General features: G+C 42.9%; 1 protein-coding gene across 4 annotated transcripts; it reads left to right on the forward strand.

Moving 5' to 3' along the window:
- ZNF131 (zinc finger protein 131) lies at positions 311 to 19,559 on the forward strand. Of its 4 annotated transcripts, XM_021381058.1 has the most exons (8): positions 311 to 448; positions 4,305 to 4,443; positions 7,033 to 7,134; positions 7,923 to 8,067; positions 10,003 to 10,366; positions 10,469 to 10,691; positions 14,401 to 14,531; positions 16,353 to 19,559. In XM_021381058.1, the coding sequence occupies exons 2-8, from the start codon at positions 4,320 to 4,322 to the stop codon at positions 17,013 to 17,015; spliced, it is 1,752 nt and encodes a 583-aa protein (XP_021236733.1). In that variant the 5' UTR covers positions 311 to 448; positions 4,305 to 4,319; the 3' UTR covers positions 17,016 to 19,559. The 4 variants fall into 4 exon arrangements, with proteins under 4 accessions (XP_021236733.1, XP_021236731.1, XP_021236732.1 ...); XM_021381056.1 differs by having other exon boundaries at positions 10,003 to 10,691; XM_021381057.1 differs by lacking the exon at positions 311 to 448 and adding an exon at positions 578 to 1,070 and having other exon boundaries at positions 10,003 to 10,691.

A 25,379-nucleotide genomic window follows, 5' to 3' on the forward strand; every position in this document is an offset into this window, starting at 1 on the left:
GTTTGGCACTGGCACAGTCTGCCCAGGGCAGGGAGAGCACGGTCAACATTCTCAGACCAGTCTGGGGCGGCGCTGAGTGGGACCAGGAGCGGATCCCGCTGGGTCTCTGCAGCTCGGGGTGCCCGTTTCTCTGTCCCCGTCGTTCACACACGCGCGCGACCACGAGCCCTGGCGGCAAGGCCGCGGCACGCCGCGACGCCCCACGGCAGCACTGCCCACACTACAGCTCCCAGCACGCCCCGGGCCGGGCCGGGCCGGGCCGGACCACCCCGCTGCCGCCGCCACCGCCCGCGCCGCTGTGTGAAAGGTGACGCAGCTCTGACTTCCGCCGCGCGGGGCAGGCCGGGAATGCGAGTCGCGATTGGCCGGCGCCCGCCCCGCTTTGCAGCGTGCCGGGCAGCAGGAAGCGAGAACAGCGCGAGCGCGGCGGGGCGGAGGGCTCCTGGCGGTGAGTAGCGGGCGGAACCTTCACCTCGCCCCGCGGGGCGCGCGCGGCGCCGGGCCGCGGCCCGCCCGCGATCCGAAAAAAGATCGATTTAATGCGCGCTTTGATGACGTAATAAGGACTAACAAGGCAGCGGCGCCGCCGGGCGCGCCACTCGGCCCGACACCGACTCGGGCCCCACCCCGGGCGCGCCCGCGGGACACTCGCACTATCCACGGCCGCCCGCACCGCTCCCGGGGCACCCGTGCCCGGCGGGCCCTCAGCCCTGGCTAGGCCTTCCGGCTTCTCTCGCTCCTCGGACTAGGCGGGCGCTCATTGGCTCCCCCATGAGAGGCGGGCTTCGTTCCCGCACTACTATTGGCGGAGAATCGCGCTGACTGGCAGCGGTTTCTACCAATAGGAGGGCGGTGGCTGTGCTCCTGGAGCGCGGGCTGCAGCCTGAGGGCGGAGTTGGCTGTGGCTGAAGGGCGGGGCCGCGACCGGAGATGGTCCGTGTCAGAGGCTGGGTGCGCGCTGCCCGGCGCCGTTGTTTCTGAGAAGAAGCGTTGGGCTGCGGGCGCGGCTCTCGTTCGAGCGGGCCTCGGGCGGCGCGCCTGTCACGCCCAAGTAACGCGAGTTCGCTGAGGTAGATCTGTAGGGACAGATCTGCGTGTTGTCGGGTCAGACGCTTCCCGTTCCACTAGCAGTTTCACAGGATGAGAAATTCAGCCGATGGCTAAACCTAGAAGTTAAACCTAGTTTTAAACCTAGAAGAGCTAGGTTTAAAAACAAGCGGTCAGGCTTCTAGCGCTGGAATAAAGGCCCACGTGTAACCCTTGCGCGTGCTTCCTCCTTTCCTGCTCCGGAGCAGTAATGTTCTCTGTACTGTTACTGTTATAAAGACCTTTTTTTTTCTTTCTGCAATATTACTGAGTTTTGTACTAACTCAGGACAATTAATTACGCATAAATTGTGCAGTCTTGTGTGCTTCCCCCCTTTTTTTCTTTTTCCTTTTTAAGTCTTCTGAGAAAGACTGAAACTTTGAACAGGAAAGAAAAATGGAATTTAATCAGTTTGGTAGGGAGCTGATGATTATTATTTTGACATGATTTTGGGTTGGTTTCTTTTTTTTGTAACATACCCCTATGAACATGCACTTTAGTTCCGTATTACATTTGGATAGGTGGAAATCATGATATTTGAGGGCCAGAGGTTCGTTTGGCTTTACTTTTAGGATATTATTTTGTGTCCAGTTCTGGGCCCAACAGCTCAAAAAAGACGGGGATCTCCTAGAAGGAGTCCAGCGAAGGCCCACAAAGATAATAAAGGGCCTGGAGTGCCTCCTGTATGAGGAAAGGCTGAGTAACCTGAGTCTGTTCTGCCCGGGGAAAAGAAGACTTGAGGGGGGATCTGACAAGTGTTTATGAATATCTAAAGGAAGGTGGGATGTGCAGGGATGAGGCCAGGCTCTTCGCAGTGGCGTGTAGTGGTAGGACTAGGAGTAATGGCCCAAAGCTTGAACATAGGAGGTTCATACTAACATGCGAAAGAATTTCTTTGTTGTAAGGGCAAGGGAGCACTGGAACAGGCTTCCCAGAGAGGTTGTGGAGTCTCCTTCTATGGAGATATTCAAGACCTGGCTGGATAACTACCTGTGTGACCTATTGTAGGGTACCTGCTTCAGCAGGGGGGCTGGACTCAATGATCTCTTGAGGTCCCTTCCAACCCCTGTGATTCTGTGATATTTTTAACTTTAACGTCACCTATCCTTGTATGATTTCTCAAAAAAGGGCAGGAAGAGTTAAGCAGTGAAGTAAATGGCTGACAACTTTCCACGTGAGACTTGATGTGGAACCCCAGATGACTGCAGCCATCTGTCTGAGGCTCACTGGAATAGATGAGTAAAGGCAGCAGCATCCGTTCCTTCCACCACACTGTCCCCCACAGGCTGGTCGCCTCTTCCCCTTTAAGAATCTGATATGTGTTTCAGAGCCCACATGGCAAAGCACTGGTAGCAGGCAGAACCAGACTTCTATAAGCAATTGTTTTTGTCCCTTTTCCCCTTCTGCCTTCTTCAAGGGACAGTTTCTCTGAGATGCAAGGAAGAGCATGTTTTGTGATTAAAATACAAATTTGACATTTTCTTTTCCTTGATGTGTTAGTAGTAAGAAAATAATTTTTGCTTTCATAGTTACTAGGTAATTCTTTTCCTCTCTTTTTCTGTCGAACCCCTTATACTGGTACATGCACTTGTTGGAAGTAAAAAACTTATGCAGCCACACGAGGGAGCTGGCAATGCACGCTGGCAGCAGCGCAGGTGCAGCAAGTACACAGGACAGGTTCACGCTCTGGACTTTCCAGTTCCAGTCACACACAAAAAATCTGCACTGGGAGTCATGGAGCACCTCTCATATAGTTTCTTCTAGCATCCTGAAAGCAACTGCTTCTTTGCCATGGTAAAGAATTCCATTTCTATATTCAGAGATACTAACTGCTCTGCTTTCTTCCGTTGGTCTATACTGAGTGTAGCAGTATAGCGAAGGATATTTCTCAAATTCCTTTGAGTCTCCTTCAAGCCTACTCACTGTCTTCTCTTAGAAGCCACGTGTTCTTCAAAGTGAGTTAGACTGCAAAAACAAACTGAGGTTTCTGTGCTAATGTGATTTTGAGATATCTTTGCTTTTTTTCTGAAGCATTCTCAGCATGAGGACCATATGAGTGTGGGCACTGAAGATGAATGCTGCTGCATAGATCTGAAGTCCTTTTTTCTCCAGTTAATTTATTAAATGCTTTCCCTGCAGTGCTTGGACTCGCTCCTCCAGAGGTTCTTTTGCATAAGCAGCAGAGGTGCATCTGTGTGTCTCCATAGGCAGTTTTGCTAAACCTTCTCAGATCTGAGAACCTTCCTTCCACCCTAAGCTATGTTTATTGTATCAATAAGGGAGAAAGGGCCATAGGATTACAGGCCCACATATCTCTTTCAAAAGGTTGGCAACAAATATTTCACCCAGCAGGGGAAAAGCTGTGTGAATGAGAACCTTCTTGTTCTTAAGTGTGGTAACTATTTAAACCCTGGCAACTCCTACCTACTCAGAAGTTGAGAAGTGCTTATGACATTTGTACTTAAATGAAATAAACATAGAATCATAGAATGGCCTGGGTTGAAAAGGACCTCAAAGATCATCGAGTTTCAACCCCCCTGCTGAGTGCAGGGTCACCAACCACTACACCAGGCTGCCCAGAGCCACGTCCAGTCTGGCCCTGAATGCCTCCAGGGACGGGGCATCCACAACCTCCTTGGGGAACCTGTTCCAGTGCATCACCACCCTCAGAGTGAAAAACTTCCTCCTAACATCTTACTTAAACCTCCCCTGTCTTAGTTTAAAACCATTCCTCCTTGATCATCTTATATTCACTAATCTTGTATTCAACATCTTGTATTCACTAGATATAGAACATAACTTAAGTAAGGAAGTGTTAGCAACTGTTCTTCCACATAATAAATTGATAGAATTGCAGGAAGTGACTGTAAAGATCCTGTCACTGTAGTGATGAGGAGTTGTTAAGTAGTTAGCTATAGACATGTTATATCCCTACATTATTTGCTTTGAGGGAGATGAGTCTTCACTGAATCTGAAGAATAAAGAAATACTGTTTGACTGCTGTTTGATATATATAAATAAGGCCATATTAAATTAACTCTAATATTTCCTACTTGCCAGTTAAAATGTGGGAAACCTGTTATCATGACAGTTTGGGGTATCTCTTGGTTTTGTAGTCCCTGAAAAGTGCCGGTTGGTTCATGTTTGTATGCTAAGCTGACTGCATGGCATTTACTGAGTGGCACGGTATTCTTACTCTGCTAATGCATATTTCACAGGCTAGTCCTTCTGCCATGGAAGCTGAGGAAAAAATGGAATGCATCCAGGAATTCCCAGAACACTATAAAGTTATTTTGGATAGATTGAATGAACAACGTGAGCAGGACCAGTTCACAGACATCACTCTAATTGTGGATGGTATGTATGCACATGTGGACCAGTTGGTAAACAGAGAACTCTGATAGCTGCTGGGATGCTCTTGGATTTGTCATGGGTCAGCTGTCAAGCTGGGTTGCTAACAAATTCTTGGTTCTGTAACGGGCTGCAAATTGCATGCAGATTTTCTTCTAAAGTCAGAAGTGAACAGAGTCTCCAGCAGTCATTAGTAATTGTGCTTCTGCTTTTCCAAATAAGTCCCTGAATATTTTCAGATAGAATCCCACTTTGTAACTGCTGTACTGTATTTAACGTTATTCAAGTATTTCTAGAACATTCTAAAAATATTTTTCTCTAATTTAAGCTGACTGTTTGCATATAGATAACTTGTACAAATACTGTTTAAAAACAGCTTGAAGTAAGATCACTCCCTTGCTTCTGTAGTATCTGCATACTATTTTTAATATGTTGCTAAAATAAGGTGGAAGGACTCCCTTTTCCTTTTTTGTGTGTCCTAGAGACATAAGTGTTAGTCTAAAGGGAAGATGGAAATATAAGTTATTATTTATTATCCCATCAGAAGCGGTGGTGTCTGATAGACTGTGTGTGATTTCTTTTTACACTAAACATGTCTTATAATGGATGAGCACTTCAGGGAAGATAGCCAGTAGCCAATAGGACAGCCTCAGCTAAAGGAATACTGCCTGACTCTTGGAAAGGTGGCTAGAGCTCACTTGAAGAAAAAAGGTCATATAGAACTTGTCTTAGAAAAAAGAAAGCAAATGAAGAAAAGATTACTATTCTGCAGTTGCCAGTGCTTGCACAAAACTTAGCCAGAATGTTTGTTTGTGATCTAGTATTATCAAGTCCTGTGCATTGGGCTCAAAACTGTTTTCTTGTACATTTGTGCAGTTCTAATCTATATTGCATCTCTTATCTCTATCCCATGAAGCCTTATGAGTGTTTGTGCCTTTGCCATGGTGATACAGTGATGGGATGTACACAGCCTGGAAAACGATGAACAGAGCGGAACTGCTTCTGTTCTACAGGAGTGTTTATGCTAACTGAAGTGGTGATAAAATTAAATCAGTATGTAAGAGTGGTAAAAAGCACAGCGAACTTGGGTAGAATCTGAGAGCTGAGCCCAAGACACGCATGAAAAGGTTTTCACAGGGATTTGCCATAAATATTTGAAAAGAGAAACTCTGGAGTAAGAAAGTACTCCAGATGATTGAATTGCAGAACTTCAGCAATGCCAGTCCTGTGATGTCAGCAAGTGTGTGCATGAAATGAGAGAGGCCAGCTGCATTAGTATCCCATGTTACAAGGAGACACATTAAATCATAGTATCATAGAATCTTTTGAGTTAGAAGGGACCCTTAAAGGTCATCTTGTCCAACTCCTCTGCAATGGACAGGGACATTCACAGCTAGCTCAGGTTGCTCAGAGCCCCATACACCTTGACCTCCAATGTCTCCAAGGACTTGGCTTCCACCTCTCTGGGCAGCCTGTTCCAGTGCCTCACCACCCTTATTGTAATAAACTTCTTCCTTATATCCAACTTAAATCTCCCCTCTTTTAGTTTGAAACCATTACCTCTCGTCCTGTCACAACAGACCTTGGTAACAGGTCTGTCCCCTTCCTACTTATAGCCCCTCTTTAGATACTGAAAAGCCATTCTCACATCTCCCTGGAGCCTTCTTGTCTCCAGGCTGAACAGCCCCAGCTCTCTCAGCCTGTCCTTGAAGGAGAGGTGTTTCATCCCTTGGATCATTTTTGTGGCCCTCCTCTGGACACCCTCCATCAGATCCATGTCTCTCCTATACTGAGAACTCCATCTAGACAGGTGAGGTCTCACCAGTGGAGAGCAGAGGGGCAGGATCACTTCCCTCGCCCTGCTGACCACACTTCTTTTGATGCAGCTGAGGTTACAGTTGGCTTTCTGGGCTGCAAGGACACATTGCTGGCTCATGTCCAACTTCCCATCCACCAGTACTCCCAGATCTTTTTCAGCAGGGCTGTGCTCCATCCCCCAGCTTGTACTGATAGTGGAGGTTGCCATGACCCAGGTGTAAGACCTTGTCCTTAGACTTATTGAATCTCCTGACGCTCACCTAGGCCCACTGCTCAGCCTTTCTAGGTCCCTCTGGATGGCATCCCGTCTGTCAGGCATATCGACTGCAGCACACAGCTTGGTGTCATCAGCAAACTTGCTGAGAGTGCACTCAATCCCACTGTTGATGTCACTGATGAAGATATTTAAAAGCATCAGTCCCAGTAGTGACCTCTGAGGTGCACTACTTGTCACTGATCTCCATCCAGACGCTGAGCCATTCACCACCACGCTCTTGATACCATCTTGCAGCTAGTTCTTTGTTCACTGATCAAATCCATCTATTTGCAATTTCGAGAGAAGTATGTTAAGGGGGACTGTGTCACAGGCCTTACTGAAGTCCAGATAGGCGACATGAGTGGCTCTTCCCTTGTCCGCTGATGCATATGGCTGTATGTTGCTAGGGCAGATTTGTAAAATAGGTTTTACAGCTCTTTTGTTTTGTTCATCTGCACTTACTTTGCACTGTACATTACGAAGGTGTTATCCTAAACTTAAATTTTTGTCTGTCTTGGCAGGCCACCACTTCAAAGCTCATAAGGCTGTTCTTGCTGCCTGTAGCCAGTTCTTCTACAGATTCTTCCAAGATTTCACTCAGGAGCCCTTGGTGGAGATTGAAGGTAATCTGATTCATGTAGATAAAAGCTTTCAGAGTTGTGTACTGCAGCTGGTAATGAATGTAGTATCCTTAATACAGGCTGACATGCATGCCTGATGATATCAGTTAATTTTTAAGGTCTCAGCTTGTGAGTTGTTCTGAGGTAGCTGCTGCCACTGGAAATAGCTTCCCTTGAAATACAATTATGAAGATAAAGAACAGTCATGAATTAAATATTTTGGAAAGGAGAGGGAGAGATTCTGAGTTGTTGTATTTATCCAAAATGTGCCTAATGAGATCACAATCCTTGTAATTTTTTAGGACTAGCAATCTGACCTTTTCCTTGATAAAAGCAATTCTGTTCATGCAGAAAAGGCTCCAATGATGGCTCGTGGCAGATGTCTTAGTTGGAGTACAAGAACAGGGCAGACATGGAGCAATACTTCCCTCGTAGGCAGGGAGTGATTTCTTGGAGCCGTCCTTATATTTCTAGTAACTTGTTGGTCAGAAGTCTTTTGAGAGAGAGATTATATTCTTGTGTATAAATGCATACATTTAATTGTTCTGTATAAAGAGCTCTTTGTTCATCTTACTTTTCCTATACTCTTATCTTTGTCATGGCACTATTCTGTAGTTGTTTCAGATTTCCATGTTTCTATACCAGACTTGTTATTCCAGCGTGAGCCTTATAAGGGTGTCAACTTCATGAAACTGACAGCTAAAGTATGGTGAGCAAAGTTCTGAGCAGGCAAGTGTGCAAGATTCATGAGATAGAGGCTTTGGTAATTTGCTTTTCTTTTTTCTTAACAGGTGTAAGTAACATGGCATTTCGTCACCTAATAGAATTCACCTATACAGCAAAACTAATGGTCCAAGGTGAGGAAGAAGCAAATGATGTTTGGAAAGCAGCTGAATATCTACAGATGTTAGAAGCAATCAAAGCTCTTGAAATCAGGTAAATATGTAAGCCTCTTTCTCTTACAAACACTGAAATGTAGTCTTAAGAAACTTACTAGAGCCATCTGCTAGTATTTTGAAGTGCTGTTCCTTATCAGAGAACCTTGTAAACTTGTATGGGGCCATACCCTCTTCTACTACAATAACTGGGTCAGAATTATATATACCTAGCTTAGCTTCTTCCACATATAGAAACTTAGTCTACCCGTGTCACTGCATGATACTATGCATCAGTCTCTCTCAGATTGCTGGATAATTCTCAGCCTGGTGATTTCCTCATGCAACCTGACCACCTCCTCAAAAAGTTCATCGAGCTGGGCACACTTGCAGCCATGACACCCCCCTCTGCCCTCAGGCCTTGGAAGGACTTCCAGATTCTGGAGTTTGCCGCAACCGAAGGTCCAAGCAACTCTGTCTCTCCTTGGGAGCTCTGTCTGGGTGCATGTGTCAACCATTGCAGCAGGTGGTCACTGTGTTTGTTTCAACAGAGCACAGCTCCCTGCTGCTCTCATAAGAGAGAGAGAGCAGCCTGCCTGCTGGGCTGCTGGCCACCATTTTTGTGTGAACTGCCATGCAAACTGCTTTGCCTTGTTTGCCCACTCTGGTAGCCATGCTCTTTTTTACTTGCCCTGAGGTCTCCTCAATTTCAGGGTCCCCCTTCTCACACCATGATCCCCTGCTCTATTGCAGAACACACCTGTACTGGAGCTGATTGCCTCAGAAAATGATGAAGTCCAGGATACATTTGGCCTTCTGGGCTGCAGGTGCACACTGCTGGGTCATGTCCAGCTTTTTGTCTGCCAGGATCCCAAGTCCTCCTCTGCTGGGCTGCTCTCTATGAGTTCTTGGTTCCTGATCCTGGAACTCCTTGCAGTAATATGCAAGGAAACTTGTCTCCTAGACTTCTGAAATCCATGATAGATATAAGTGTATGTGTTCTGTATTCCTGTATCTGAATATTTTAAGGTATAATTTGATAAGATGTATCCTGCATTAAGTCATTAGCCATATATTTCTGACACATGACATGCAGAGATACTGGAGGAATTCCTTCTCTATTACAAGAAAAGCTAAAAGCTAGGGAGTAGATTTCATGAAATAATTCATCAGACCACAAAGGACGGTAAAAGCATTAGATTAATCTTACCAATCTGATTTGAGATAATATCTGCTCATTTTCAAATCTGAAAATCTGGAAGTAAAACTTCAGTGCTGTGGGTAATTTTGAGCATCAGACTTGAAAACAGTCTTACTCAGCTCTGCCTGAGGTTGGCGTGGGATGCTGTCCCTGACATCTTGGAGAAAGAATGTTGTTGTGTGTGTGATGCAGGGACAAGAGGAACAGAGCTGGGCAGTTTATTTAAGCCCAGAAAATTGAATTAGAATATTCTTTCCACATCTCACTGCCTTCTCCGTTCTTTTTTCCTCTGTTGTTGACTTGTGTTCTTTCCTGAAGTACAAGATGTTACAATAATCATTGTGTGGAGTCACAGTTTCAGTGTTTTCTAACTTAAAAGTGCTGCAGGTAATAGCAAACTCTAGAGCTTAAGAGATCGATAACATAAGAAGGACTTGAATCTTATTTCTGAATACAAAAAAGTACAAAATTTCACAAGTTGTTCTGATAACTTATGCCATTATGCTAACTGGTCTTTCTTACTGATGTGTTTTGTAGTATTCAAGCAGAGCTCTGTAGAACACTATAGTAACCTTATGTAAAAGGCTCCACAGCATTAACCTTCTGTTTTGCAATTCTAAGGAGTATAGAATAAGGAGAAAATACCTGCAGTGCACTCAGGTTATGCGGTCATTCATCATTCAGCTTCACTGATAAACATGTAGAAAGTGCTTAATGCAGAAGCTTGGTACCCAGCAGGCGCCTGTTATGTAAGTGCTTGTGGATCTCAACCATGTTTACGCATCTGCTTTACAGAAACAAAGAAAATTCATCACCCTTAGAATCAAATCAAACAGAAGGTAAAACTAAACCGAAAAAGAGGAAGATAGCTGAGACATCTAATGTTATCACAGAATCTCTGCCATCTGCAGAATCAGAGCCTGTTGAAATTGAAGTTGAGATTGCTGAGGGAGCAATTGAAGTGGAAGAAGATAGCATCGAGACACTTGAGGAAGTAGCTTCTGCAGAGCAATCCATAAAGTACATACAGACAACGGGTACATCCGATGAATCAGCTTTGGCTCTTTTGGCAGATATCACTAGCAAGTATCGTCAGGGAGAGCGAAAATGCCAGATCCAAGAAAAAGTTGACAATGCAGCTGATCCTTCATGCAAACAGGTAGAAGGTATTGAAATTGTGGAACTTCAACTGTCACACATGAACAATTTATTCCACTGTGAGAAATGTAACCGTTCATTTAAATTGTTTTACCATTTTAAGGAACACATGAAAACACACTCTACTGAGAGTTACAAGTGTGACATATGCAATAAAAGGTACCTACGAGAGAATGCTCTGAAACAGCACCTCACCTGTTACCACCTTGATGAAGGTGGTGCCCCTAAGAAGCAAAGACCTGGCAAAAAAATACATATATGCCAGTACTGTGATAAACAGTTTGACCACTTTGGACATTTTAAAGAGCACCTCCGGAAGCACACAGGTGAGAACACTGCTATAGTCATGTACTTGTGGCTTTGGCTCTAGCACTTTGAGTTTTTGCTTATTTTGAAGAAGCAGAGAATATGAGGACAGCACATGAGTGCTGGAAATACTGGGCTTCTGGTTAACACTAAAATTGAAGAATCGTAGAATTATATTTATGATTCTGTGCTGATGTTTTTTTCCTGCTGATATAAAGTGAGGGATTGAGATTTTTTTTTTAATGATTAAAAATACACCCCTAAACCAGAAAGACCTAATGAAGCTTCTTGAGTGTATTAAACATTGTTATTGATGATTTTGTGAGGCATGTTTACTTCTTTAAAAGTACTAAAGTGAGTAGCTACTTTTATTTTTACAACTCTACCGATACATTCTTCTGCTCAAATAGTATCTGAAATTTGAGCTTGTCAGTGTGGAATATCCTCCCATTACAGATTTGTCCTTGCTCTTGTCATATGCAATTAGATTTTGTTTGTTAATTAACAGCAAAACATTTCTACTGACTGCAGTAGACTTGTTATTGTAAAGTCTACCTTTTTGAAATCTGAATAGCATCCTCTGACTACAGGATGACTCATGCTCCTTTTTTCCTTATAGCATGGGAGATCAACATGCTAGTTCTTCATCTCATTGAAGTCTGTCTGAATGGACATTAAGCATTATGTATATAACTCTTTGTTATGTAAATTATATGATCTTCCAGATGATTTTGTTTAACATGTCAGTAAGAATTTGATGGAGGGCAGCAGCTCTATTCCTTCGCAGTTTGTTGTTAAAGCCTTTTAACTGGAACTTCTTCGAATCTGTGTATGAGACACCTGAATGTTATCTATGACGCTGTATGTAGTCTACTCCCAGTAGCCCCTTAAAATTTGCATTTGTAGAAAGTCCTTGGAAAATCATTATTGCCTATAAAGTAGGGAGTGTTTCTCCAATATGACTAAACTTATTACAGGCTATATAAAAAAAGTATTTTCAGATGAAAGTTTGTGGCAGATTAACAGTAAATTAAATATCTCTGTAAGGTGGTAGCTGATGTGGCAGGATTTTGGGACAAAGCAATTTAGCAGAGAACTCAAGCAATACTAAAACTATAACACATAGAATTTAATTACTTCTGGTTTAATGTTTTGGAAGCATTGACCTTAAAATCACACCTCATTGTACCGTTTAACTATGGTCTGCTAAGGTTAGTGGGAAAAATCCGGCTGACCCAAAGGCATTCTAAACTGAATTCTGTATAGAATTGCTTGAAGAGTATGTAAAATGAAATTAAGTGTTCAAGGAGAAAATGTCCTACAAACTATCTCAGCCTGGTACTTTTTAAATTGCGGCACCAGCAATAACATTAAGGTAGAAGCTGCAGAAGAAATAGAATGTTTTGTTAATTCTTTGTGATGTAGGAGTTCGACATCAGCAAAAGTTGTTCACTTGTCTCAGTAAAAGAAAGTAGAAAGGACAGCCACGGTGCTTCTCTCTTAACACACATGTACACTGCCTGAAGAATTCTCTTTTTTTTAAAAAAAAAAAACAAACCCTCAAGATTGTCCTGCATGTCGTGTACCTCTGCAAGTACTGACAAAGTAATCTCCAGAATTCATAAACACAGATTTTTTGGTGTGGTGTAATGATTATCTTTTTTTTTTCCCTCCATGAGAATGAATGAGATTTCACTTGCCAGTCAAAAGTAACCCGCAGGACATAAATTCTGCAAGGTTATGTGTATATAATGTATATCAATTGAAGTCAATAGCTGTAATTTGACTTTCATAAGGAGGGCAATTTCTTCATTCAGTAGTCAATCCTAGATGGAAACTGCTGCTCTCAATATGCTTGTCTAATCCTGGTGTTTTGCAGAGCTTATATCCCCCAGCTGAAAGAGACAGAAGAGCTTTGATTTGCTCTGACAGTTTTACTGAGCATTCTGTCTGCTGAGTATTTCTCAAAGTTAAGCACTTGTTTTTTATAATTTTTTTTTTTAACTTCTGTGGAGTTTATGAATTGCTCATGAGTGAAGATAGACGTGGAGGAGTTGCACATGCTCTCCATCATCCCTCTGTGCTGTACAGCCTGGGTTGTGGTGCTGATCTGCACTATGCAGTCACACACCTTCTTTTCTGGCCCTTGGATACTGCCACTATTATTATTGAATTGTCACTCTTGGGTACGTTTGTCAGAGCGTGTTGGAGATTACTGCGGAATTTGAGTAAGAATAGAATAAATGTGCCCCTGGCTGGGCAGTGGCTTGCAGCAAGGAACTATTTAAACGTGCCCAGATCACAGACCAAGTGTAATTCTGTGCTGAGAGTTCTATGCTGTTCTGTCATTTTCTTGGCTTATCCATGTGTGTAGCTGCTTGTGAAAGTCTGTGATTTTTGATGTGACAGACTGATGGCAGTTTGGCATGCTCTGCATTACCTATGCAACACACTCTGAAAACAGCCTTTTGTAATCATTACAGGGAATATTCACACCATTTAACTTTTTCTGTGGCCCCCAGCTCTGTGAGCTAGAATTATAGGCTGCTTGTGGATTTCTGTTGAAAAGCTACATAGACATTTCTGTGTATCTTTATTTCCAAACATACAGATTTATTGGCTTTCCATCCAAGTTGGTGTTGACTGTCTTCCTGAAACTGCAGGCTTTTAAACTTAATTAATTTAGCTAACATTAATTTTTACATTATTCACTGAAATGCCTCAGCCTCATTAACTAGTTTGTTTCTGTGGTTACATTGATGCCAGCTTAATTATCAGTCTTTGAGAAGAAACATACTGTTCCTAATTCTAATGCTTTCATTTCCTTGAATTTCAGTGTGTTTGTCCCTGATGAAGTTAGTAAACAGATAGCACTTGTTCTTTGTTACTACTTGAAGACAGTAAAAACAGTATACTACTTTTTACAGAAAAGAGCAAACTGGACAAGTTTTTAGCTTTCCCTGCTGTTTTTAGCTGGCTTCCCAGTGGAAAAGGCTCCTGGTTTTTGATACTAAGTTGGAAACAAAGTGATCAAAGAGAAAGGAATTTTTATCTTGCTTGTTCCTGTCTATGTCCCGCTCTGGTTTCTCTTGACCCTTTTCTTTCTTTCTTTCTTTCTTTCTTTCTTTCTTTCTTTCTTTCTTTCTTTCTTTAATGCTGTTACATTGTTACTTCATTATGAATGATTCTCTGCCTGCTCCAGCATGAGCTGTTACTATTCTTGAAAATAAAACTTTGTTTTTTTTTAATAATTCATTTAATATATCACTTTGTATAATTTCTAACATTGAATATGTTTCAATTGAATATATTCAATTTTATATTGAATAATTTCAATATTCAATATTATATTGAGTATAATTTCTCACATCTTCACCTGTAAATATTGGTGAAAAGAGAGAAATAGCTGCTATTTCATTGAGATATTTTGACAGAAAAGCAGCCTGTCTTTCATACAAACCTAAAATGTGCTTTAAACAGCACCAGCAATTATTTTGGATTGTCTTTTTCTAAATGAAAGTCAAATTTTCATATTAGGCTTTTGCCTTTTTATTTTCATGAGTAAAGTTTACACAGAGAGTCTTTCTCTTATTCTTTAGAATAGTCCAGTTGGCCAAGTCTTTACAGTGTATTTATCAACTTCTGCAACAGTGAGAGGAGAAAAAGGGAAAGCTGACAGAAGACTGTTTGGTTTTATGCACTTATAAATCATTGTGTCTGTCTTTACAGGTGAAAAACCATTTGAATGTCCAAACTGCCATGAACGTTTTGCTAGGAATAGCACACTCAAATGTCACTTGACAGCCTGTCAGTCTGGAGCTGGAGCTAAAAAGGGAAGGAAGAAGCTGTATGAATGTCAGGTGGGTAATGAGAGTTGCAGAGTCTGAGGCTGGACACCTCCATCCTGTATTGGGAGTGTGGGTGTACTAAGCGGGGAAGGCAACAGGAGTAGGCTTATGTCAACAAGAACTACTTCTATTACAGTAAATATAAGAATCACATTCAACCACAACATGCAGATAAATTCTTATGTCTAGATAGTTCCATTTAAAATGCGGAATTACTGATATGGGGTTTCATAGTATTTTCTTAAGTTTTCTGCAACTTTTTCAAGGTTCTTGACACACTGAACTAGCCCTTTCCCGCTTGTGTGCATGCTTCACTGAAGTCCAAAATACAAAGTACTATCTCGTTTCCTATTTTATTCTTCTTCTGTTTGATACTCAGTATATTGACTTTATCTGTAAAGTCGTTCCATCTTATGATGACAATCCATAATATCTTCTAAGCAAATATAGATGCTGTAGATAGATATGTAAGGTAATTGGTCACTATATGTTACAGAAGTTTGAAAAGTTGTTGAGAAGAATTATACTTAACTTTTAGGAATCAGCTTTTAGAAGCTAGAAAATATGAGAACTGAGGTTGGCTGTAGAAGTTTTTTGTTTGTTGTTTTTTTGTTTTTGTCATTTTGCTATTCCAGTGCTGCTACAGTCCCAAATAAGAATACACTTCTCCTCCACACACTTAAGGCTCTCACCCTATTCAGTTCACAGAAATGCTGTCGTTTGAAGTTAGATGTGGTTTTCTGGTGAAGAAAACTGGTGGGCATGGGTTTTATTTGTTCCAAAATAAATGGATCTTATTCACAGAAAGCAGTGAATATTGCAGGAGATGAACAGATGAAATCTGTGTCTCTCTCTTACATCATTTAACTGGAAGTTTCACTAATGCTGTTGTATCATTGAGTTTTTATGCATCTCCTTCCACAGATGTTGAGAATGTGAATTAGTGTTATTTCATCCTACAGTGGCTACAGGAATTCCTGAATACATTTTTTCTTGTATTCTCTCTTTAGAATTAAATTTGAGCAATGTTCAAAAACTAAAATCTTGGCCCACTGAAGAAAGAACAAAATTACACTTGTTTGATGAGCACTTTGGATGCTCTTCAGTGTGTGTCTTGAGGTATGAATTAGGCCAGCAGTAGTTATGTGCTTGGGCATTACTGATAGTTTCTCCCTTAATGTACGACTAAGTAATGTTGAGTGCTTATTTATACAGTTAACATTTTAAATGTGGTACAGCTCCTTTACTTATAAAGTACGAGCCTGGGGGAAGAAATTCTGGCACTAACATCACAAAACCATTTTTAGGTTCAACTTCAACAGCAGAATGGAGATATTCAGATATAGTACACAGACCTGTTTCTTGAGTTAATCCCTGTCAGATGCTCCATTATCCTTCTGTGCTGTTGCTGAAAAATAAGAGGAGATGAAACGTTTTGTTTCAATTAAACCTCACAGTGCTGTGATCAAAACTGGCTAGAAGTCCTGCTTCTAGAACTTTGCTAACAAGATTTTCTGCCCAAAATTCTAGCACCAGACACTTACTGGGACATGCTTCTTTATGTGAATTTCACATAGAGTTGAAATAAGCAAAATTCCAAGTGCTGTACTGACTGATAAATTTGGTAGCAACTCAAAATGACACACTTCTTCTTAATAATAGCTACTCTGTTCATCTGAAGCTGACTTTCCAGCTTTTACCTTTAACATGTGTTGGGTTTTTTTAACCTGTGTATCAAGAAGGTACACTGTGTGAAGCCATGGACTGAAATAGAGATGATACTTCATCATATTTCTTTTGGCACCGTTTTACTCACTGTATCTTTTGTTTCAGGTTTGTAACAGCGTGTTTAACAGCTGGGATCAGTTTAAAGATCACTTGGTCATCCACACTGGCGACAAACCCAACCATTGTACTTTATGCGATTTGTGGTTTATGCAAGGCAGTGAGCTGAGAAGGCATCTAAAAGACATGCATAATATTTCAGAACGACTAGTGACAGAAGAGGTTCTTCCAGTGGAAGCTGTGGAAGGTGAACCAGTAACATCAATGACTATAATAGAACAAGTGGAGCAAGTTCATGTCCTACCAGTAATTCAGGTACAAGTGGATCCTGCACAGGTAACTGTGGAACAGATGCACCAGGATCTCATACAGGACAATCAAGTGAAAGGCACACAGATGGATGAACTGCAAGAACAGGTGCAAATTAGTTACCTGGAAGTTGAGCACATTCAAACTGAACAAGGTGCTGAAGTTCATGTGGAGCAGCTGCATCTTGATCATGTAAATCAAATACAGATGGAAGAAGTACATGCAGAACTTATAGATGGCACTGACCTTGAACAAGCAGAATATGAAAGTGTTGACCAAGAAGAGCCAGGAGAAAAAGAACCTAGTCACATAGATGATGCAGGTAAGGAAGTTCGTGAACAGGCTGAAGACTTAAAAACTCAACAGTTAGTGGATATAAAGAATGAAAAGGCGGACAACTAGAACAATTAACCACACTGTTCAGGTTCAGGATTATAATACCAAATTATTTTTTGTTAACTTTTACGTTGATTTTTGAACTGTCAGTGGTTGTCCTTCAAATGCGCTGTCCTTTGGAAGCTGGACAAGTGGACCAAAGTTAGCTTTCTTCATGTACAACTGAAATTCTGTCATACATGAAAAATAACTGTCATTCATGTAATGCCACAGAACAGAAACTACCAAGAAATGGGCAGCTTTGCAAAAATTTTAATAATGAATAGCTTGTATTACTGTTATACCATCGCTGATTATATGTAAGAATAACTTCACCTCTTCTTGCCGTAGAAGTAAACTTGTTATAGATCTGCAGGGTGTCTGCAACAGAAGAATTAGTAAAATCTGGTGGCTTCTAATACAAATGATCCATCGGGTACCTGTGAATTTTCTGGGCAGACTGCTTGCCGTCCACCCGCAGTGCTTTATCTAACAGCAGTCCCTGCATTTCTTTATATCAAGCTGGATCTTCTGAACTTTCGTTCTGGGCAAAAACCATTTTTGCTGGAGATCTCGGAGCACAAAAATTCTGTGCCTTTTCAACACTGACTGGTGGAATTTCCACAAAGTTCCTGAAGTGTTCAGGAACCTAGTTCAGTAAAAGGCAATGTAGGTAATGTTATAGTGCTTTATATTTTTGCTTGAAATTATCATCTACTGATTTTTTTGCATTAAACTTACTATGAGGAGTGTTGGGGGAGGAACCAAATAACATGGGGATAATAGAACACTCTAAAAGGGACACATTAAAACAGGAAAAGCTCGTTAGAGTCTGCTATAAACATGAGCTGGAGGAAACCTACCAGAAGACTTTTCTTTTATAAATACTCATTTTTGAAAGTGAACATGTTTAAACAAATACAGAGAAGACTTGTCTATATGGTATCGGATTCTTGGTTGCTTGGTTTTCTTGAAATGAAGTTCTGACACTTGACACAAAGACATTGTGCTAAAAATAAAAAGAAAAATAAAAAGCCATAGGTATGAGTGCTAAACTGGGGATTGAAAAGGAGGAGTATAAGCATTTTGCTCAATATTACACAATAAAACAATACCAACCGTGAAATGTTGCACTATTTATCCTCATCCAATAAAGCAGGAACAGTGGAGTGACTGGCGATTACGGTGTCAGATCTCAGTGTAAACAATCAATCTCATTATAGTAATGGGCTATTAATTTAATTTAAAAAGTTAAGTTTGTTTAGAAAGTATTTGTCTAGTTCTGTGTTCAGCTGTGTTAAGGACTCCTAATTCTCAAATACTGCCTTGAGATTAGAGTTCTATGCTTCTGAAGAACTTTCTTTGCAAACCCTTAAGTGAAGGGCTTTCAAAGGAAGTTCTCTAATGCACTTAGTAATTGTCTAGCTCTTAGTTAAAATCAAGCTTTTCAATTCTGTCTTCTCCGAAGGCAGGATTATTTCCTGAAATTTGTGCTTTTATTTAGTGTCATTCAGAATGATTGTTGTGTTTTATCTTATCGATTGAGAAACTGTTGCAAAACAAACAGGGATCTCAATTAAAATTCCCAACAATTTGATTAACGTAACTTGTATTTTTGTCTTGGCTTGTGAACAGCTGAATTTATGCAAAATAACACTGATCAGAATAAAGCGATAGGGTCTGGAAAAGAGGGAGTGAACAGAAACACATGAGGTGTGGCTGGATTTTACAATGTGAACGTGAAAACAGACTGGCGTTAGGAGTAGAATTCTGGTTTTATTTGCAGTATCAACTAAAAGCCAAAACTATTTCTGAAAGTAGGACAGTGAGAGGAAAATAATGGATGGATAGTTTGAGAGCTGCTGAATTATTCAGACGCCATAAGAAAGGATTAGCTGCTGTTTTGGAAAGCAGTTTTCCCGAGCAGAAGAAAATTTAATCGGCAGGCTCATGGGAGTAAAGTCTGATGTCATTCCTGTGCAGAACAGTCACTGGAGTAGGACTTTGCAGCCTCTGCTCTGGTTTGTCTGCCTGGGCAGAACTTCCAGCCAGCTAATTGTGCAGGATATGGAACTGCTACTGAGATTCTGTTATTTGTTATTATGTCAAATCCTTGATATTGCATTTATAAAAAATGTTTAATTTGATTGTTTAAGGACTGAAGAATTTCCCCAGAGAGACTGTTATGAAAGCACAACAGGCAATTGGATTTTTTGCTGTTGTTTCTAACAAGTTTGTACTTAAACTACAGTGTATGTTGCAAATGCTTTTAAGATGAAAGTAACCTGTTGGTAAAGTACCAATATTCTGTAGTTTTTGGAGCTGAGCTACATTTTTTGTAGCAGTTGTTTTTTGTCAGATGGTCGCCAGTTGCAGCAGGAGATGGAGCGTTCTCTCTGACCCAGCAGCTCACACCGACATGGAGTCTGTCTGCGCGCACATCCTAAGGAGGGCTTTGCCCGCGCCGCGAGGTGGTTGTGCAGCTCTCTGCTACGTTTTGCCTGTCAGGTTTTGTATTCTGTTCTGTTTCCTCAGCGGGAGCCTTGACATCTATAAAACGTTTCTGCTTGAGCCTGTGTTTTCCAGTCCTTTCAAAGGCTGACAGCCTTTTCTGAGGAAGCGATTTGTACCACTGAGAGCTGAAGCTCCGGGCAGCTGACGGCTGCTGCTCTCGGGTTCTGCGGGAGCAGTGCTCGAGGCAGGAGGCATCCTCCCCCCGACCTCCTGCGGCTGCCTTCGCCTCCCGGCGCTGCCGGGGAACCCTCGGGCGGGCAGGGGGGAGCGGGAGGACCATCCTCGGGCGGGCGGGAGGCGGGCAAATGGCGGGCTGCCTGACGGGAGCAAATGGCGGGCTCTCGGTCGGCGCAGACAGAGAGAGAGCGCCCGCAGTCGGCTCTCGGGGCGGCGGGCGCTCAGGACCGCCACACAGCGTCCCCGGCGCGGGGACAGCCCTCTGAGGGCGCACCGCTCCCGCGCCGATTCCCGGGTCCCGTGGGAAGAGCCGCGTGCTGTCCGCACCGGGCGGGTAGCGGAGCCGCCGGACGAGCCGCGCTGCGCCGCCTGAGGTCGGTGTGCGGTCGCGGAGCCGGGCGGGGCCCCGGGCTCGCTGCTGGGGTGCGCGGAAACGTGCCGGGCTGCAAGGGGGAGCCCCGCGCTCCGCTGCCCCGCCGCTGTGACACAGCCGTGCTGGGAAGGACGCGTGCGTGCCCCGCGGCCGACAGCCCCGTGCTGTCGCGCCTGCAGCCGCAGTGCTCTCAGTCCAAGAAATCCCGCGTTGTGTTGACGAGCGCGTGACAGATTCCCTGGAAGATGATGGGATGTGCGGCAGCGTGTTCTGGGTGGGGGTGCTGCTGATTCCATTGTGCGGTCTGCTCGTACATTGGCAAAGCGGTGGCTGGCAGGCACCGGCAGTGCATGTCGCTAGGAATTCATGTAGGCAGGTTGCTCTGAAAGCTGTACCTCCTGTTTATTTCCATGGAAATTCCAGTAGAAACAAAGAGCACAACAGTGCTATTTGACAGAGCAAATTCTCAGCTACAAAGTACTGTTTTTTAAGCAGTCACCACCATTGGCTATGCAATTTCACCAGCCATGAACAAGAGCTGCGTGCCACGCTCATAACCATCTGCAGCAGCGGAGGTGACCCACTGTCACTGAAATGCACCACCCGCAGCCTCACTGTGCTCCCGTCCACAGGTTGGTCTCCATAAACATTCTGCAAGTGTCAGTGAACATCACTGGCAGCCATTCTTTCCACAGTGATGCACCTTTGCTCCATACGCACTTCCATGTCAGATGCCATTTTGTCAGTGCCCCTCTGCACTCTGTCACACGGCAACAAAATGTAAGGGGATATTGGTGGGAAGGCTCAGCCCCTACCGTCGTACCACTGACATCCGCCTCTGATGGCGTGGGCCGACAGGGGACATTACTTTCAGAGCAGCCCTTGTAGTTTCGAGACTGCCTCCATTAGGGATGTGGGCTGGTGCTGAAACTGGCTCCTGAGAAATAGGTTTGCTGACGTGATGGCTGTGTGCTTCGATGGCCCCTCCACAGCTAAGGAGGAAATACCTGACATAAACGTGCGCTTTTTCAGGGAGAAAAGGGGATGTGTGTATAAAAAAGAAAATAGAATAAAAGTGAGTATCATCCTATCAAAGTGGGTCCATGTATCTTTATTCCTACTACGTCTCTGCTAATAACATCGCCAAAGAGAAAGGTTGTTTTTTTTTAATATTTTGCCGCTTTTTCAAAACATTTTTTCCTTGCACTGCATAATGTTTTCTCAGACATAAAGCAGTTCCACAGGGAGAGTAATCCTGTTGCTGTCAGTGAGAGAGAATAGTTTTGTGCTGTTTGTTTTTCCTGGTCATTAAATGTTATCATCCATCCTCAAGTGTTTTTGATTCAACTGATTTCTCTTTTCTATCTGTGGTATCCTGTGTGCCACAAATAATCCTGCACATGCTGATTTTTGCCCTTCTTACAGTTTCTTGTTGAGGATCTTTTGAGATTACTGCTTTAAAAATTGCAGCTTCTGAGGTATTTCAGTAAATGTTCTCCGGTTATGAAGTCCTTTGCTTTGTCCTATGAAAATACTCAGTGACAATGTAAAATCACACAGCGGATCTCCAAACAGGTCCCGCATTACTGCAAGTATACATAATTTATTGTAATACTTTTTGATGTATCAAGTCTGTTTTGCAAGCAACTAAGCAAAAGATTTTACTTTGGGCCCTGAAGAAACTTCTTTGTTGGATTTTCTGTCCTTCATCACTGGGGGAATCAGAGACTCTTTTGAGTGGGGCAGTGCAAGTTCCCCCTCCATGAGACACAGAGCGCTGACCTGAGCAGATGCATCGCACCTGCTGTAGTGCTTTGCCTAAGGGAAGTGTGAATAACAAGTCATTGCAAGATATACGTTCAAAATGTGCTCTTTGGCAAGGATTTCTGTTGGGTTTCTTTTTTTCTTTTCTTTTTTACTTTTTTTTTTTTTTTAGGTGAAGTTACACTGGGGTGGAAAAGATAACAAAAAAGAGCAGATGAATTTGAACCATGCTGACAAGCGATGGCTTATCTCCCCATGGCTAGAAGGAAACACAGCCCTCACATGGGCAGTGCTGGCCTCCAGTGTTATTCCAGAGCACCTGGAGCTGGGAGCGCTGGCTGCTCTCCCCAGTTGTGCTGTGAGGTGGGCTGGAGCTGCACTCTTGGGCTCTTCTGCATGTTTGGGAAAGCATGACATCTGCAGGTAGAGCCCCGTTCCTCTAGGACCCTTGGCAAATGTTAATCAGCACAGCCCCTGACTGCTCCTTAAAAAAGGTAAATGGCTTTTATTTTCCTTTCTCTATCCCCGTACTTAGAATTTTCTATCCCCTGTTGCATAGCACGATTCTGCAAGCAGGCAGCAGTGGAAGTGGAAGTGCTGTCTAGCTCCTTGCTTTCTTTCCTGCAGCATGAAAACAAAGACCTTTCTCTCCATAGCAGGGAAAAAAAGTTACTGAGAAGATAACTTTGAAATAGACTCAGTGTGTCTCTTGATAGGCTTAAAATACGAGAGGACTCTACATAATGTAGGAAGCACAGGTTAGCAGTGAGTTTATTACATCTACAACATAAACACTTATTTGCACATTCCATATCCTTGGAAATGAATAGAAAAATACTAACTTTTCTAAAAAATTTCAGATAACATCCAGGGATGTTTCACTGCTTCCAGGATTTGTTCATGACCTGGCCTAATATCTCTTCCTGGTTCTGAGTTAGTATTCTAAGCTGTAGAGAGTTACAGATTACACCAGTGTGGATCTCTGCAATAAAATAACTGTGAGTATATCGGTCCTGGTGATAAATCTTGCTAATGCTCATGGAGACAGATCTGCTCAGGGAGGATTAGTAGGATACATTTTCTGCTGGTTGTCATGATAACCATAAATCCGTGCAGCTGTACAGCAGCACACTAATCCATCAAGTTTAATCCAGTTTCCAAATTAGATCATCAATACTGAGCTGCTAGATAACAGCTGGTTCCAATGGTCTTTATTCCATTCTATCAAAACAGCCAGAGTCAAAGTGATGCACATGCAGTCTTCTAGGAAAGATGCAGCTTTAAGCCAGGGAGCAATTTGTTGCTGCAACAGAAGTATCTGAGTTGACTCACTGTCCCAAGCCTGAGATTGTCAGATGATTATAATGAATATTTGTTCTCTGTCTAAGTCATGATGTCGTTTATGATTTAGAGATTGGATCAAAAGTCTTTAGTCCCTCATTAAGATAAACCAACCAGCACGAGTGTTGATGCTATCATGATTTCTGTGTTGCAAAATAAAGAAGTATTTACTCTGAAGGAAATGAGAAAACTTGAGTATTCCCTGCAAAGCAAATAGGATGTGTTTGGAAAGTGATCTGGCATCGAAGTGTTCAGAGTAACTCCTAGTTACATTAGCCTCATCTGTTATTCTGAAATTACTGCATTATTAGTTCCAGAGTTTTTGCTGTAGTCCACTGGGATGCATATGTGGACTCTTGTCAGTGTTTGTGTAAGCTACCATGAAGCCAGGTAACCAGGCACAACTCATCTGCGCACAGTGGCTTGGTACAGACACTGCATTTGTGTGAAATGGCAACCCTCTCCATCAAATAGGTCCACGTGTAATGCTGTTTTCTGTACAGCACCATTAAAATAATGTTGTTTTTTCCTGAGTTTGGCAGGACATTATTGCCCTGGTTCTTGTCCTATCACTACACTCCCTGAAAAAGAGTTCCTCTCCGTATTTCCTGCTGCCCCATTAACTGGAAGGTTGCAGTGAGGTCTCCCCTGAGCCCCCTGTTCCCCAGGCTGAACAAGCCCAACTCCCTCAGCGTTTGTCCATTGGAGAGGTGCTCCAGCCCTCTGATCATTTTTGTGGCCCTCCTCTGGACCCACTCCAACAGTTTCACATCTTTCTTGTGCTGGAGGCCCCAGACCTCAACGCAGTACTGCAGGTGAGGCCTCATGAGTGCAGAATAGAGGGGGACAATCACCTCCCTCCCCCTGCTGCCACCTGTCTTCTGATACAGCCCAGATGCAGTTGGCCTTCTGAGCTGCAAGCACACACTGCTGGCTCATGTCCAGCTTTTTGTCCCCCGGAGCCCCGAAGTCCTTCTTCACAGGGCTGCTCTCAATCCATTTTCTGCCCACCCTATATTCATATCTGGGACTGCTCTGACCCTGGTGCAACACCTTGCACTTGGCCTTGTTGAACCTCATTAGGTTCACATGGGCCCACTTCTCAAATCTGTCTAGGTCCCTCTGGATGGCATCCCTTCTTTCTGTCTTATCAACTGCACCACTGAGCCTGATGTCATCTTCAAACTTGCCGAGGTGCACTCAACCCCACTGTCTGTGTCGCTGAATGATGTTAAACAATGTTAAATAGTGCCAGTGCCAATACCAGCCCCTGAGGAGCACCACTCGTCACTGGTCTCCAACCAGATGGATGGTACAGCTGTAGGGAACTTATCAACAACTTTCTGTTTGACTCATAGTTGGTATCTTGTTTACGTGCAGGTGCATTGCACAGCTACACTACCACATTAAACACAACCACTGCAAACATTTGTGGCTGTATTTACTGTGTTCTCCTGCTTGAGAGGAACCAAGTTCCCCATGGGCTCCCTTTATCTGTGCTGCTGTGGTGAGGGGAGAGCACAGCTGCACTCTTGGGCTTAAGGACTTTGCAATCATATTTATCACTGAAATAGTATTTAAGCAGGTGTCACCTAAAGGCCAAAGAGGACGCAAGAATAGCTCTCCTTAGGCTAGGGACATTCGTGACATCTTGAAAAATGCTCAGATTTTACCAGGATTGTATTTAAAAATAAAATGTAAAAAATCAAAGGAAAGCATTTCAGAAGTAGTGTTAATGTAAAGGGTCTACTCTTCTGCAGTATACAAATGACTGATTTTTACCTTAATTTGAAGTGTAATCGATCAGCTCCTTTTGGAGGAGGAGGTTTCTCCTGACAACAGTTCAGTTGTAATCAACTTCTTGCATCAGTAATGACATTTTTTCAAAAGCATTATTTTATTTCAAAACCGTCTTGCTTATTCTTTCTTGTTCCCCATCCTCTCTGTTCTGTTCTATCCCAGTCACCTTTTGGCTACTCAGTGCCACTGGAAACAGCTAATGTCTTGCTTAGTGGAAAGAAGAGGTGCAGGTTCCAATCCGAAACAGAGTGCTGGAGCAGCAGCACGAGCTGGGGTTGGTCTGATTCCCAGGTGCAGGTTGTATCATCCTCTTTAGTGCTCTTGCTCTCCGGTGATCCAGGATTTGATGACCTCCTGAGGATGTGTTTGGCAGAAAAAAGGAAATCTCTAAAGTCAGGAGTTACCCAGAACATCTTCTTACA

Source organism: Numida meleagris, chromosome Z (assembly GCF_002078875.1).
Source record: "Numida meleagris isolate 19003 breed g44 Domestic line chromosome Z, NumMel1.0, whole genome shotgun sequence".
Lineage (NCBI taxonomy): Eukaryota > Metazoa > Chordata > Aves > Galliformes > Numididae > Numida > Numida meleagris.